The sequence below is a fragment of the Osmia bicornis genome, chromosome 14 (genome assembly GCF_907164935.1).
Source record: "Osmia bicornis bicornis chromosome 14, iOsmBic2.1, whole genome shotgun sequence".
Taxonomy (NCBI): Eukaryota; Metazoa; Arthropoda; class Insecta; order Hymenoptera; family Megachilidae; genus Osmia; species Osmia bicornis.
The window spans coordinates 3,746,513-3,764,128 of NC_060229.1; the positions used below are offsets into that span (position 1 = coordinate 3,746,513).

Sequence of the window (17,616 nt, forward strand, 5' to 3'; positions counted from 1 at the left end):
CCATTGCAAAAGCAACGAATGTAATTCTCAAGAGAAAATTAGTTTTCAGATTATCCATTTAAGTACCAAAAAAAAGAAATGGGCTAGTGTCCTTCGTTTCTTCTCAAAACCATTTAGAATACTTGATGATTACTCATGGGTGTCACTTTCTCCATTTCCATGACACTCATAGCTTCCCCTGAATCACCTGCAACTTCCCCGATTAACCGGTACAAAATTATCCGAGCGTCGGAAACAATCATGAAAGTAAGTTTCATCGTTTTTAATTAGCCAGTGGAACGACGACGGATTCCGACGGCGTTGAAGAAATAAATTGCATTCCGCGAAGTGACCGATCGGCATGCACTTATGCGGTAGAGACAGGTCGGCAGACAATGTCTCATAACTCAGAGGCAACTTCCTTATGACTCCATTGTACGACGTCCTTGCGTACAATGGACAGCGTCGATGATCGACGCAAGCAAGGATGGCCTCGATGATGCGTACCCACCCTTTAGGGACCAATCCTTCCTCAGGCAGATGTTTACACGTGTCGGCACTGCCCAGAAAGGAACTCGTTCTCCTCGTGCAAACGACTGTGCATTACCGGGCCGACTATCACGGCTTACACGCGCGTGGGTCGCGAGGGGAGCCTTTTTCCGCTTCGTCCGCGCCGGAATATCCTGTACGTGGTCGTGACACGTGGGTGTCGTGCCCACCTTCTTCTTCCATGGATCTTGCGTTACTCTCCGGATTTTCTTCGTCAGTTCGATATCGTTAGAAAATTTTGTGAAAACCGTTAGAAAAAATTACAATGCTCGGATGTTGAGTGGTGTCAAGAAATCAATGAAATGTTAAGGTAAATTTTTCTTAATCAGTTTTATTAATCAAGAATGTCTACATACAGGTACAATTTTTTTACAAGTATTAATATGTTTGCATTCCGAAAAAAATGTTTGTCATTCGCACGTGCACTAAGTCGGCACGGTAAACTCCGGTGATCTTGATTACCCGGTTATTGGTGTTATCGCAATTTCCGTTCCTCCGAAGGCCGATTGTTAAAGCGTCCGCCAAGACGCTAATAACGCATTACGTTCTCTTTCATTGACAGCAGTGCAAGGCAAGTTACCCAAGAACCGGTTGTTACATCAATCTAGAGTGACAGCTCATTCAAACGAGACTTCATAGAATCGACACACTCGATCAAAAAAGTCTTATCCTTTCGAATCTAAATTTAATTAGGGTCCAGAAAATTGCACTATCTCTCAAACTTAAACAGAATAACCTTTCAAGTTTTTGCTACTCAAAATGATTAGGTTCGGTCGTAAAAAGATATCTGGCCATTAAGAGCAATTATAACTTGATAATAATTTTGTCCTACAAATGACCAGCATCGAAATAAATTCTACAGTCTGTAAATTTAATTTAATTATCGTCACAGTTTATGTTTATCGTTTCACTTATCAAATAGTTCAATTAAACAGATTGCTCGTTATCAGTGAAAGGACTAATCTTTTAATGGAACCTCGCGTTTTATAGCATAATATAACCGTGACGTTTCGACGGAAGGGTTTGATTTTTAAGGGTTAAATTCACGATACCGAGTACAACGAAGGAACCTGGCTCGAATGAGACCAATTTCTCGTCGAGTTCATAATTCTTCCCGCCAAGCACAAGGTCCGATTGGTTACGCAAGCACAGCAGGCGTTCGGTCCGCATCGTTGCAACTGCAGGCTCTCCTGCTGCAGTTTATAGTCGACGTCCCCACCCGAGACCTTTTCCTCGACGTTCCAGCAATCCAGTCTCTTCGTTGCTCTCCGCGACGCGAACAATGTTTGCGGGAATCGCAAAGATAACCGCGATAAAGGGGATGGCAATCTCGACAGTATCAGCCGAGATTCGACGCTGAAAATGAACGGAGCGACGCGTGTTTTAACTCTCGATTCAAACGAGAAAATTTATAAATGAATTCGCGTAAATGAAATTGTTAAGAAAATGAGGAACAGATTGGGAAGAAAAGGGGTCGTGTTCGAGCATGGAAGACTATCGTGTGTAGCACACACGACGCACTGTTTAGCGTCAATCCGCGTTTCCGCGCGAGCTGCCAGTCGCGGTACGAGCATACGTGTAAGCGCACGCTAGCCGCGTGAGAGGTCTCGAGGCTCGGGGCAGGCATTTCCGTGACATCGGAAAATTGCCAAGTAAATCGTGGGTTGCCAGTTTAGCTTCGATTTATCGTCGCGTATGGCTCGTTCGAGCGTGTTTTCGATACTTCCTCGTGAGAGATATTCTCGCGGTTCCACGCGGATCGAAGTTTCGCTCTAAAGTTCGCCGGTGACTGTGCGATTAACCTGTGTCAGTGCAATTGGCTCCGTTTGATCGAATTAAACTCCGACCAAGTGTCGCTCGCGATGACCCTCGAAACTCGATGTCGCGACTATGTTTCAAAATGATTAATCTCGATTTCGAAGACGAATGATGTATACGATGGGATTAAAATTGAAAAAAAATTGAGATTAAAGACTATCGTGCAAATTATAATTGCAATTATTCAAAGTATGATGGTTTTATTTTTCAATTTAAGCTTTATACTTGCTTCTTATTTCATATTATTTTCTCTTAATTATTTAATTATATCAAATTACATTCATGTCTGACTAAATACGGTTATTTCTACTGTGCCAATCAACACTTCATCGTAGTTGTTACTATGTATGCGATAAGATCCATCGTTGATTGCTAAATTAAGACACCTCGTCATAAGGATGGTAATCCATTCGTAAAAATTTAATTGTTTCCGGAAGACGAAGCAGCGTTTGAATATAATATTTCGAGCAGAGGTCTACGGGATCGTCTGCGCGGATCTAGATCCCGGAACGATGTAAATATTTACGAGGAATATCGTTGACTCGCAAGCGAGCTAGCGAGCTGGCAAGCGGATCGTGCAGCGTACGATCGCCAGTCGGAATACGTGTATACGTGTGAGAGCACGTAGCCGTGGCTCTATCGTCGGGTTCGTGAGAAACTTTGTTACTTTCGCGTATCTTCACGTGCAACGGAAAAATTTCTTGGTCCCCTTGGGTCGTTCATCCTCCAACAAACGGCTCGATCGTTCGTGTTTTACCCTCGACAATTTTATTTTCATTTCCTCCAGCGATGAAACACTCTGACGATACGGTTCAATTTTGTTTTATGAATTTCCCATGGTGAATTGTTTTATCTATCCGTAGAAAGAATTCAATTTAAGAAAATGGTGAAAACATGATTGTCTTCTGGATTGATCTAAGTTTTGTGCTTTCGGTGGTGTAAATAATTTTCTTTGTGAAATTTTACGTATCAACGAGTGTACTTTGTTTGCACGTAAAAGGGGCAAATAAAATTACACAGGTCGTAAATTTCATAAAACTCTCGTAGTCGTTAAAGTGTTAACAGTAGAACGACTAATGCTGACGATAAAAACATCTCATGCAAATTGACGTGACATAAAGACTATCCAGCCATTTTGAATATGCAAGTACTCGTTAGAAGCTTGATTGGTCATAAAACGGCTGTTACGTGAAATGATCGTTTAATCTTGCTTCTGGTTTTTGTCAGACCTTGTACTTTAATCTCTTTATCCATCTTCATTTTATCTGAACGTTTCGATACTTTTCAAAGCAACGAAATTCGTTTCGAACTTCTAATTTCAAATTAGTGCATCGTCAATCTCACGACTGATAACAGGACCTCGTTTCAATTATCATTAATGATAAATGAACATGCCTGGGTGATTATCGGAAAATTAAATCACGTGTCCGGCGAGCGAACAAGCGCGATTCAAACGACGGATTCTCTTCGCTAGGGAAACTGTTAGTTCCCTTTTCTGAGAATCTTTTGTACACACGCTTCGTAGTTTCCGTCGATGTTTATTCCTCGCACGGCGCGTGCAGATGCGCGTTACGAAACGTACGCTCGATTGTTCCGGTGGTTCGCGTCGATTTCGCAACGCCGCCAACTAAAAGTTCCCCTCTCGACGCTCGTTAAAAAGCCCGGCGATATTGTTTTATCAGCGGACGTGGGTGCTGGTAGGTAAAGGGCGCGATAGCATCGTGAGAAGAAAGGTGGGCACAGGTAGCGATGAGTTCCAGCGGTCATTTTAAATCGCTTCGAATATTTAATATTAAATTTTTCATCGCTCTGAATAGCGGATGCTGGTGGAAACGTAAATCGGTGAGAAAAGTTTCTTAAAGCGAGAACGCTGGAACACAGTCGGACAGGTAACCTGAATTTCTTGCACCGGGACAAAGGCGACGTCGTCCGGAACAAACGGCGTCCAACGGTTAAATTAGAGTGGTACACGAGATCTCGCGAGCTTTTGCCGCCGGTGTAATCTCGATCTCGCCGACCGAGAGGTCGTTTATCCTCCCTCGAGCTATGCGGCCGAGAGATGTCCGGCTTCGTTCTCACGTGGTCCGCGGGGTTCAGAACGCGCGCACACATACCGCCGTTAGAGGACGATCAGAAAGCCGGCAAGAATGCTCGTCGATGGATATTATGGGTTCGCCCGCAACCCCTTTCCAACCGGAGAACGTAAATTTCCACCGTTTCTTCGAGCGAAGCCCGTCCAGTGAAACCCGATATAAGAAATTTCAAAGTGGAAGCTCACGGTGCTTGTCGGAATCGATGATTTATTACTCCACTGTTTAATTTGAAATTAACCCTTTCTCTGGTAAGGGTAGTTATGCAAATTTGCGGGAGTCCGAACACGTTATATTATTATCGATGATGTAGAATAGAAAATTTTCTATCGAACTATCCACATTTCTTTGCTAATAGGAAATTCTCCGGATTCTTCGATGCGTTTCTATCATTCCTAAGCGTATTTCAAACTGTTTATCTTATTTATTCCTATATACCTCGACGGATCGCAGAATTCTCGCGGCAGATTAATTGCACACGGAAACTACGCGGAATCTGGGAAAAGAATCGGTCGGTAACGGTCGTGAGAACTTGGATCACACCGATTTCCCTGATGTCATTGAGAAACCATAGACATTTTACTTGGCTCGTATCAATGGCTAGCTGGATCGAAATCCAGTACCGGCTTGAAACACGAGATGCCACCGGCGGAAGTACCGGTCGAAGGAGGAATAAAAAGGGTTAGAAGGAGAGCCGGTAATTTCGCGTGGGCGTTCGGACCAGTTACGCTCGAAGGTTGACGAGAGTTCCAAACGGCAAGTTCGAATTCCGATGGGTGATTCGATTCGATTTAATTAATCTCGCGGCGAAGTGTGGTATAATCAATTTCACGGAGTAAACTTACAATCTGTGCTCGGGGATGAAAAATTTTTAGTTTCAAGTTGTCCACTCGACACCTCGCATAATTAACGATTCGATGCAATTTTTAATTTTTTCGCCATTGAAGGTCCCTGTTTATTAGTTTCATCGGAGATCCGCGGATCAGCCCGCGAGTTTCTGCTTCGCCAGAGTGTTTCAATCGGGGTGGAAAAAAAAAGCGCGGGGCGCCAGGCTCGCGGAAAAAGAGGCCAGCATGCGAATCGATATCGCTTTCGGAAGGATCCGTTGGCCTATCTACGCGAAGTCACGCGAATTTGGGGCGTGGATTCGCGAACGAAGGGTTACAGACCGGTGCACTGTCGTTCGTTTCGATATCCATCGAGGGCGAGATCGAAGCCGTTCGCGTTTTCGACGACCCGACGTTCGCATCCCCCCGTTTACGACTGTCCATTTCGCAGAATTCAATTGCAACGAGTCTCGCTGACACGACGTTAATTACAAAGTACACTCGTGGATAAATGGAACTTGTGATCGTTTGGCATGAATAACACGATGCCTGGCGAAAAAAGTGCAGACCGATCGTGCGATACATTAGTGCACGACCTTCTGTCGCAGTTTGCCAGTCACGTCATCGACTATTTATGCGTATGAAAAGACGTGGCGTATTCTGAAAGAGAAGAGACAAAGATCAGCGAGCAACGTCGATTTCATTCTTGGTCACTGACTCGATGATTTCTCGGCCCGGTTCGATGAGAAGAATGCACGAGGGATGAAGGCAAAGATATCACGCAAAGAGCTGGACGATCTCTTCGGCGAGGTACGATTTTACGATGGAACGTGCTGGAGTTACTTGCTCATTTTATGCAAAATTATTTGCATATCTCTGACTACTTTCAATGAAATTGCATACGAAGTTCATGGTCACAGATAGAATAATTTATCAGCTTGATTCCCGTGGAAATGCGTCTCCGGGAAGTCCGCGTGCCTTGATAAGTGATATTTCTCTATCTGTAGCTTGTATCTACCTTTTTGGAGCGGCACTTCGTTAATTGACTCGATATCTGCGGGACGGTTTTCTAATCTCTGATGCAATTAATATACGTACAATGTGCAGCGAGGCAAAGAGGTGATGATAAATCAATGATTTTCCGAAAATTAATTAGGAACCGGATAAGGTCTGTCATAGAAGAAAAAAAGCGCTTGTCCCACATTCTCTCGTTCGTTTTCTTTTATCAACACCGATATCTAGTCATTGAGATCGCGTCGCGAGATCAACCACCGTTATCTATCACGTAATTCTTGCTCGTACAACACGACCACAAGAATACGTACGAGTAGAAACACGGTCGAGTGACTTACGAGCAACAAGGAAATTGATTGGACCGCATTGACGCCTATATGCAACGGAACGAGCACTCTTCTCAGACGTTCTTTCGCTTTTTATCCTTTCATCCGCGGCACGTCCGATGTGTTATTGCTTAAACGACGTCGTATGGCAGCATGGATTAGAGACAATTAATTTTTTTTACCCCCCGCCTCCCGAGAGGCTGAAACGCTTGATGCAATTCCACTTGAACAGATCTTGCTCGCTATTCGAACCTGAACACACGATATATCTTTGCTCAGAGTCGCCGAGTTTGTTCTCCTCCTTTTTCTACGCTCGATCGCCGATAAATGTCCGACAGTTTCGTCGCGACGCGAATGTTTGTTTGCACGCTTCTATTGAACCGTAGCGGTTGATACGGCTATTATAGCGCTGGGAATAATTATTTTAAGGAAACGGGGAGATTGTCTGCGCTTTGGGTCGGGTTGGATCCAGAGACTTCGTTGAAACTTTCTGCGCCACTAATTTCAGAAAACATTTATCTTGTATCTCATAAATGTCCTTATTGATTACGAACAGTACAGTTCGCGTGATCTTGACGTTATCGTAAGCTGTTATTAGATGAAGCTAATTTTTTGATCGAGTTCCAAGAGTTTCTTGGACACGCGTTGCACTCGTGATGCATTCTATTGACCTACGTATTAGAGATAAATACGAGTATTGTGTAATCTTGATATCATCGATAATTGAAGCCGTAATCAGTTCTCAGACCTTGACTACGATCCCTTAGTTTATTAGAATCCAGCAATAAGACAAAGTATGAAATGCAACTCCGTATTGCTTAATTCTTTGTAACTAGAGGAAGTAACAGTATCTATTTGTTGCTTAATTAAAACCACGCCTTTATTTACACGAGAAGCAATCGTGGCTGGTGTAAACGCGGTGTACCGTATTCCGGTAAGCGACCTCCACGATCGACGGGATCGATACCAGGAACCCCGCGGACCTATCTGTCGATCTCGATCGTGCTTGATCGCTCTGGATGTTGGGCTTTGAGAGGTCGATCGTGATTGCACCGTTCGATTCTAATTCGTACGTTTGTCTGTGCCTATTTCACTGTAATGCTCCGGTGAAGCTAAACGCGATGCACTTTGTAGCATCGTTGAAACAAATAGCTACTTGGCATGAAAAATGATTGACGTGTGTTCCGTTTGAAATGAGTATATTTCGCATTGAACATCGAAACGGAGATTTTTGCAAGCTATCCGTGTTTTAAGCATTTGCATTTATTACAATGGAATACTAGAGAAAGGGAGAGGGTTGAATTTGTTAACACGAGAAATTGATTCTTTCATGGTTTATAAAGATTGAAACCCTGAAATCGTTTTTCCTCGGAAACGAAGGATTTCTTCTTTATTCCTGGCGGCAACGTACAGCAAGATTGATCGTCCTTGCCGCAGAGCTTTGTTAAAACGAACGAAACGCTTATAAATGCAAAAAACTGCTGCAGGATCGGATTTTTAAACGGGTCTGGTGACGGCTGAATTAATGAAGCGTGCATAAAAATTTGCGTGCCGAGAAAAGGAGAAAATGAAAAACCATGCTGTCGAGATATTTTTCGTTGTAAATGAAAGTGCATGCTTATCTGAAAACGTGCACGACGAATATTTATTCCTCCTCATCAATCTACTGCAAAGATTCGTGTTTTACTTTCTTCCATTCGTTTGCCATTAGAATTTGTTGTAAAAGGGATACAAGTGTTTGTAAAATTCTCTTGCCAAAAAGTGCAATGAAAGAAATTGCACAACAGTTGCATCGCACTTCGAAATTATCCTAATTCGTCAGGAAATTAATTGCTACTCTGTGTGAATTCTTATTTTTTTTTCGTTTATCTTTCTTAATTCGAAAGAGGACGAGAAGTTTTGTTCTGTGACATATATGCCAACAGCTCCACTTACGCCTTCCATTATACTTCTATGCTAATCGTTATTATGGCAAGTTGTTGCATAACTGCAATTATCGTACCTCGTGGAGCAACGTTCCTCGGTTGCACACTCGCACGCGATCTTTTGTAGTTTCAGCTAGGGTCTACGAACTTACCTTCCACGCAAGGTGTCTGACATTCCTAATGTTTCTTGTTGATAATTACTCAGCTTGTTTAGTGGGTCGATTGCCATGGGTAGTCGGTGACACAAATTTCATAATTAGGAAAGGGTTGTTTTAATTGGATCATTATCAGAACCAAAATAGATTTTTTAGATTTAATTTTACTTCATTTCGAGGACCATTAACTTCATTTAGATAAAGTTTTTAATTTATTCAGAAGATACGTTTCGAGCGAGCACGAGTGCTCTATTCGGTAACAATCGCGTAGACGAACGCACCTTTCGAAAGTTGTTTTTCAGCGAACCGTGCCGGCCGATCGTTTATGATACAATTGTTCAGAGGCAAATATCCGCGACTAATCGAACTGTGTCATCGTGCAATTTATGATGTATGGCACTGTGCGTAAGCGTTTCGTGCGGTCTGATTCTTCAAGGATGCCAGTCGTACTTTTAAACATCATCCAACCGAGCTGTTTAAAGGATTAAGCTTCGCGACTGATCGTCTCGATGCTCTGATTACAGGGTGCTAGATTCCGGGATACCTCGCAACAAATACACAAGCAATGGCAGGCAGATCCGGCAAGAGCGTTTCCAACAGTCGGCACCGTCACCACAGGTTCAGTGTCCCCCACGTCGGGCGACATTTCAAGCCCGAATTCAACACCCAGCCCGAGTCCTAGTCCTACGAACAGTCAACAAGTCACGGTAAGTGTTTCTGGACCCGTTGTTTTTGTCCGTCACACATTTCACCGACCACGAGAGGCTGTAATTTAGAAACTATCTGTAAACTAGTTAGAGTAGCTCGACAGGGTAGTGAAATATCATAATTTTGATAGCAGAGGTAAATAGAATCGTAGCGAAATGAGAAGTTGACAAATGAAAATTTGAAAAGAAATGAAAAATATTGATATCGTGGAGTGGATTTAAAAATCACTCGGTTCAAAGTTGCGAGCACTTTCAATGCGATTCAATCTGAAATCCTGGAGATGCAACGAAGCTTGTAAAAATCCTAGCCTCGCTTCCCGGAACCAATGGGGTTCTATCTGCAGTGCACGCGAAACGGGTGAAATCGCGATGTATGCACCCCTTCCGGGCGTAAATCTCGAGGATAGCGATTGAACGTAGATACGGGAGCAGCGAATACCTTCTAAAACTCTCTGGGGATGTATCAACCACCAGCCGGGATTCTCACATACGTGTGGGTTAAGTTAGCACTCTCGTGCTTTGTATAGGGTGCACCAGCAGCAACAGTCAATTTTCCTTCACCGTTTCTCTGGAAAATATTTTCCTCTGTACTTAATTTTTTCCCCTTACGAATCTATGAACTCAAAATATTTCAAAAGAGGTTTCTGCTGAATTTTTTTATTGTTTAAATTACACTGCAAAGCTGAATGCATTAGCGAATGCATAGAACTAAACACTCAGCTATTGTTCGCGAGGGGCTATCGATATTCGAGCAGTACATCCAATTGAACTGATCGAGAAGTTAGGGTGGGGCAACCCTCGTCCATAGTGGCATTATTCTCTCATGTCTGGGTGAAGTTTGATTCTGGGTCACCGGGACTTAATGAGAAATCACTGGGATAGAAATTCCTTCTCGAAGTGGTTGCGTTAATATTGATAAATTGAATTTGCAGAAAAATTAACCGAGGTCCACCTGTTGCTGCTGAATGAAAAATTCTCATTCAAAAAATATGAAACAAAAATGTTATCGAGCAAGCATTTAAATCGTCTCGTACGTCAGAGGATATATATGCAATCGTGTGTCATAATCACTCGACTTAATCTTGTTTTTGTATTCCTCGAGATCATCTTCGAGGAGAGGTTACTAGACAAGTTGATACGAAGAATCGAGCAACAACATTCCGCTGACATGAACGACAATTTGTACGTTCCCGTGTAATCGTCGATGATCCCATCCTTATTTTTTGTCCGGTTGACCTAATTAAGCAATTACGAGGGGCTAGTAGATTATCAGTGTGCCACGAATTTCGGCGTCCACCGTGGAAACAAAACCGCGGCCATGTATACACGGTGGCGTCGATTAAACGACCGACAGCGTACTCCTATCGGAACATCCAATTGGTGTAAAGTCCAATTGGATTATCGACGCTCGTTCAATTGCACGTACGATTCCAGCTCGACGTTATTATCGCGTTAATGTCGATTAGTCGGTTGCATGTTTGCTAAGCATAATGCAGATTCGCCGTCAAAACATTTATAACCGGCCAATTTCGGCGCTGGATGATTTTAATTGAGGCAGCGTTCTCTATTAGATCATAATTTTGAAATTATATTTCGACCTCGTGAAACTCTTCCAAACTAAAATCAGTTTTCCCATTTCAACGAAACGAAATATTCATTTCATGCAAAAGGCTGGCTGGAGAAATCCCAGCAGGTAGCCGAAGAGCAACCAGTCGCATTAAAGATTTTCTTTCATTAGCACTGTCAGAGATCGGGACGTCGGCTGTTAAACATGCAAAGAAGTCCACTACCCCCGGATGTCGGGCGAGTTCCGTGAGTCGTTTGCGAGGCTTCTTCGACGCAGGTGAGCCCGTCTCACCGGGTCATGATTAATCCTTAAACGTTTTTACTAGCGCAATACCCGACTCCTCTCGTCGTCACGAGTTAATTAACCCACCGGGAGTTCCAGCCCGGGGCCCGAACGGCCACGAGTCAATCTTTCGATAATTAACGTCTTAATCGAACGATCCTACCGCAATTACTAGCACCGAATTAACCGCCACGTATCACTTGGGCGATCTAAAGATACGCTGCTGAGATAAGACGAGAGTGGGTTGTTTGTGTTCGGAGAAATGTAATTCAGGGACGAATCTGGTCGTTGGAAATCGGTAACCGTTCATGGTAAAGGGAGGGAGAAGGAACAAGAAAACGGGAAGCGGAGGTTAAGAGGACGAGAAAAAAAGGTAGCAGGTCCTTGAGAGTCCTGCAGCTGCCAGTCGTCATTGGTTCGTTGAACGGAGTAAAGTACCGCGCGTGTTCTACATCCTGACCGTTTAGTCGAGTACCTTGGAAGGGTAAGAAAATAGGGTTGAGGTCGTTAAAGTGTCGACAGGATGGGATGCAATTCGTAAGGACTCTGTTTTTTTTTCTTAAGTATATACTGTCCATTAGATGTCACAATAACCATGTGACGTTTGATGGATCATTAAATTACAGTGCTATCCAAAGATTTGTCTTCGTGATAGGTCTAGGGCAGAATGCAATTTTTGTTAATATTTCGCAAATTATTAATTGTGGAATATGCTTTTGATCATCACCTGACCCTCCCCCCTGAATTGTCCCAAACTGGTTCAGGCAACTTTGATGATTATTTTCGACGTTAATTTAATCGAAACAGAGAATCATCGTTTCGCAAGTGTTTGATTGCTCGGATAAAGGGGGCTTTGTTCAGTTACGCGAAACCCTTGCTGCATTTTCGATGCAATTAATCTTACGTTGTCTTGCGGGGTCCAAGTACTAACGAACGTACGAATTTGCGTTGCCTCGGTAGATCTACACGGCGGCATTGAAGTTGTATCTCACCGAGCATTAATCTTATTTAAGTTAATTGCACAGCTTGCCTTGTTAGTCGAGCGTTCTGCACACACGTTCGCCTAACAAAATCCTGGTGGGTTTGCCCAATCGTAGCTTCGCTCGAAAATGGATAACACAAGGTGTTGGGTCAGTTGATAAGAACAACTGAAATTTACTTGCAAAAGTGCATCATCAAGTCTGTCCAAGAAGTATATCTTTCAAAGACATTCTCCAAGCTTCTCTTCTGTTTTCCTTTCGCCACCGAGGCACGAGGCAACGCAGCAACATCCGCCCTCGTCTACATGTAAACGAAATGGATTTATTTACGGTTCGAAAGGGGTTGCTGGGTTCGATCTTTGGCGACAGAAGGAAAAAGGGAAGCAAGCACTTCGAACGCCAGGCACCAGACGTAATCTCGTCTTACTCCTTCCTCGTATTATCGGCCACTAACTTCCGGTTAAATTTAGACGTACGAGCTTAGGCATCTATGTACTCACGTGGCCTGTATTTTCATCCTCTTTATCAGAATTTACGTGAAATTTATCCGAACGTATTGAAGGGGAATTGGAGGATGGCCAGAAAATTGGAAAACGAACGGAGATTCTTCTTCTTGATTTAGGGATTACGATGTCTTCAGGGAAGAGTGGGCTGTTTCCATTCGTTTTCGAATTTAAAATCCTATGAATTCAAAGATATTATCCTGAATTTGAAAAAATACATTCTTCATTGGATATTTAAAGAATTTTATTTCGCGTTTTCATACATGTAGATGGTTTCATGCATTTGATAGTGTATGCACTTGTGCATATGCATTCAGTTTGCAAAATGGTATCGAACATAGATCGTCGACGAAAACTTGCTGGAATATGCAGACGGAGTTGAGCATGGGAAAAGCTGCTACACGTCTCGTGTATTCGACTTTTGTACTCGGCAAATCGGTACGATCTTCCATGAAACTTTGCAATGGCGTTCGTATTTCCATCGGTGCAATCCTTTCGCGCGAACGATTTGTCATCGCCGGTTGGATCGTCTGCGCCCACCCCTCGTCCACTCGTCCCAACCCCTCCCTGCAACGTTTCGATGCGCCAAAAGGGATGGCTGCAGTCGCCTCTAAGTGCATCGAAATTTATGAACCACCACCTCTGACCCCCTCGCTGCACGAATCTGTTGAACGATTAATGTTTCGTTTCTACGGCAGAATTTTGTGCCGGGAGCGTGAAAAATGTTGCGGTTCCCTATCGCCATCCTTCGTGAAGCTCCCTCGTTTTTAACATTTTATTTGAAAAATATAAAATTCAGTTCAAGTGGAACTTGGATTTTTAGCTTTCATTAGTCTTCCTGGTACCGTGCTCTGTGGATACCAAGAATCCGTCCGGAAGGTCGGCGACGCACGGTACTTTAATTCTGTTCAGTTAAAGATGATACTTGATCGTATCTCCAAATTTTATGCACCATCTTTTTCCTCTTCACTTATAATTAGTCACATTTTATTACGAATATTTTCGCTTCCTGATCAGCGAAACGATCGTTTAAAGCTCCATTATGTCGGTCTTAAATATCCTCCCTGTAGGACCCGGTCTTGCCGGTTGTTCTCGGTAACATTGTGTCGTCCACGCATTCGCAATAAAGATGTATCATTATTATTATCCTTGCTAATAAATAGCAGTCGTGAAATTGCACAGCGAATGCATTCGTCCGGCGCAAACGTTCGCGTGGCATCGGTGTGCATAAAAGAGATTTAAGGGTGTCGTAAAATATCATTCGGGCGTTACGAGATTTCGTTTCGGTGGCGTGGCTACCCTTTCGAAAACCGGCTATCTTTTTGAGAGAAGCAGCGTCTTCTAATTATGCCGGAGATTCGCGATCGATAAAGAATTTCAAACGGGGAGGAGCACGGGATCGTTTCTCTTTCTTTTCCATCTCGTTTTTCACTTGAAATGAATTCTCCGTCGACTTCCATTCTCGTTTCGTTGCTGCGTGGGTGGCGAAACACGATCACAGTGCGTGCGTTTTTTTTTTAACGGAACAACGATTATTATTGTTATCGACTCGGTTAAACGGCGATCGAGTTCTATTAATACAATGGCCACGAGAAATGGGCTCGAAACGTTGGAAGGTGTTATTACCATGGCATTCGGTTCCTGTTCCCTATTGTTGCGACCAGTTCTAACCCTTTATCGCCGGGGTGAATTATTCGTCGCGTAACCGGTGGGGCTGGGTTAATTTCAGCCTGCTCGAAGAAATGGGCGAAACGATTTATCTAATTTCGAGCAACGAGGAAAGATTTGCAAATAAATGGGTTGTTGAAAATCTAAGGTAAATTAAAATAAAGTGCGAACCAACAATGCCCAGTACGTTACTTTTAATACGTTACTTTTACATAAGGAGTGGAGAATTTTAAGAGACATTGTAATCGTAAGATCAATAGGAAAGGATCAATTGTTACATTCGTCTCAATATCAATTCAATTTCGTCAACCGATCGAAGATTCGATATACAAGTTCGAAGCAGATGATTGCAATCAGCCGTTCATTCAGCTTTCGTCCCACCAATTGAGGGTTAAATATTACACGAGTCCTTTTGATCCCACGAAATTCGCTCAGGGATAGAATCGAACCGCGATAATCGAACTGGTAGGAATCATCAGAGTTTAATCGAAGCAAGAAAGACGTTGGAATTGACGATGCAAGGATAAAATGGTTCGTTTAATCGAGTCACGGTGAAATCTTCCACCTGTTCTTCTATTTGCAAGAATTAAAGCAGCTCGTTTAATTAAATACGTGAAATTAATTTCGCGCGATGCCACGCTGTTTCGGTGATTACTTCGAATGACTGTCGAAAAAGAGGAGCGGTGCGAAAATGCAACGGGTTGAAACGAGTTTTTGTGAATCAACGAAAGTGTTGGTGATCGCTTGCATCCAATCAGAACGCGATCGAGGATCAAGGACGATGATGACATGAGAGAAAGATAGAACGAATCAAGTCGTTCCGGAATGTCGGCGACGCAGGGTATTTAGGCTGCCAATTATTGAAACCCAAGATTCTCAGCCTTTGTTTCATCAAACCACAAATATCCTGGTTTATTCTATTCTATAAAACATTCTTTTTTTGCATTTTTCTGTAGTTAAACCTGTACGTCAAGGCTCGTTGATCAGTGGTAATCTTTTCATTTGCATATTATCGCGATACAAGAGGAGATGCTTAAAATTTCCTCGTGTTTTAAAATCATTCCGATTGCTCACGATATTTCTGTGACTGTAAATGTCATTCTGTAAAATTCCACGACGATTTTAGACGACGAAATCGCTGTTATTTAACTAGTTTATCCAGTTTCGTTTTAATAGAGTTACATAGTTACACTTATCAGTGACAGTGTGGTTCAAAATCAGGCACAAAACGGTGCAAGTAGCTGCAAACACGACGAAGCGTTTTTCATAAAAATAGACATTGTTATTTTCATTCCTCTCTTGAATATTAAATACTATTTTTGTATCAGACTGGAATTCAGGCTTTTGTATCCTGGGGAAGCAAACAACTTTTTAAACGGACATTAAGTGTACCTTGTGGAGGAACAGGTTTAAATTAACGATATTGATGCATGTAAATATTACAAAGTATGCTGTTCGCATAACGGATGCGTTGCAGATTTTCTTCCAAAAAAGAAAATCTAAAACCCGAATCGATTAGTCAAAGTTCTCCGAAAGATTTCTTTTTCTAATTTTGGAACTTATCTAAGGGTTTTCGAACTCGAACCCTGAGGAAGAAATTCAAATCGTTGGTTCGCCGATTCGGTTATCAGGAAAGAATAGCGGGGGCGGGTGCGAGGGTGGGGAAGGACGAAACGTTAGGAGGAAGAAAGAAGAGGGATAAAAAGAAGTGGAGAACAAGGAGAGACCAAGCTTGGTCTTGGGGCGCCTTAGCCGGGGCACCGCGCAAGCGCATTCTCCGTATACCTAAACCTATACGTTCCGTGCGTGATCCGAAAGACATGAGCTCCATTCGAGTTCCGTCGGCTTTTGCCATCGTACGTGTCGCGATCTTTTCCGCTGTCTCCTCGAAACTCTCTAACAATCATCTCCGACAATGACACGATAAAAAAAAGAAGGAAGTTATCGATCGATTGTCATCGTCGCGGAAAGATGTCGTTCAAACGTTCTCGCATAATTACGCGTTTCCGGTCGGCCAGGATTTTAAAGAGACGATGATTCAAACGACGAAACAGTGCGGTTAAAAAAATGATACTCGAACGATCATCGTTCCTGGTGTCCGGACGAGTTCAGTGCATTCGAAATTAATTATTCGTTCTGTCAATTGTTGGTCGTTTGACAGCTGTCAACATGCTGTCAACCGTTCAGTGCCACGGCGACGTTCACCGACGGAACTATCACGTCCCGTACACGGTGAGCTTTTATTAGTTTCACGAGGATTTCATAGCCGCATCGACTGGTAATGTTGATCGAATCGACGAGACGCGTCGGTGGAAGAGGGAGATAATTAACCACGGCACCGTTCGTGTTCGATCAGCTATCCGTGGAATGATGTAAGCGAAACGGATGTAACGTTGTTCGAAGAAATTCCTGTGTCGTGTAACACGCTTGAAATAGAGATTACTTCGATGAGCACACGAGATCGCCGCGCGCAAATATTCCCGGCGTTACATCCGCTCGAGCCGCGGGAGTAAAAATAGTGGAATTTAGAGGAGGTTCGATGGTTCACGCGGGAAATCACTTTTCCATTCATTTGTATTCTATTTTGGTATGGATTTTTATTTTATTTATTCGGTTTACATTATACGAAGGTATGACAAAGACCTGGGAAGAGTACAGAAAGTAGTACCTTAAGTTAGTTTCTATAGGTAGAAATTAAAAATTACTGATATTGATTTTGATATTGATTGGAAATTATTCAGTATGCGTCGGAGTACGTTTGCTCAAATTTTTTCCGCGCTACCGGGGAGGATGTAAACAGAACGCAAATTATGAAATCATTTGAGTTAAATTTTGACATGTTGATATTGAAGTCGGCGTATGAATTATTAAATCATGCAGAATTGTGAATTAAAAATAATCAAATGTTCCGCAGAATCTGAACAGACGTTCGTCTAAACGTTCTAAGATATCGTTTGCCCCATGACCCAACGAAAACGTCTGGAAAAAAGAATTGTACAACAACGTTGCTTTAAAACACGCTTCCTCGCACGATTCGCAAATACATATCGAACATGTATCGCGACCTCCTGGCGCCTTGCGTCATTTGTCTATTCTCGGTTCGACTTTATCGCGACTCTGTATAACGCGTTTACCCGGCTGTCGCGTAATTTCCAAGTCGCCACGGCTTTCCACGTACGCGGAGAAAAGCCATGGAAATGTCCGTCGCACGGAGATTAGATACCAT

At 42.9% G+C, this 17,616-nt stretch overlaps 1 protein-coding gene across 15 annotated transcripts in view; it reads left to right on the plus strand.

Annotated features, from left to right (window-relative positions):
- The window catches only part of LOC114879978 (tensin-1), a 118,701-nt gene that overhangs the window by 60,810 nt on the left and 40,275 nt on the right, over nt 1–17,616 (plus strand). For 7 of the 15 annotated variants that reach the window (XM_029195465.2, XM_029195466.2, XM_029195463.2 and 4 more), the window contains one exon: nt 9,208–9,390. The exons of 1 other annotated variant lie outside the window; for it this stretch is intronic. In XM_029195465.2, coding sequence (XP_029051298.1) covers nt 9,208–9,390 — 183 coding nt within the window. 7 more of the 15 variants (XM_029195468.2, XM_046288699.1, XM_029195469.2 and 4 more) reach the window with 7 other exon arrangements.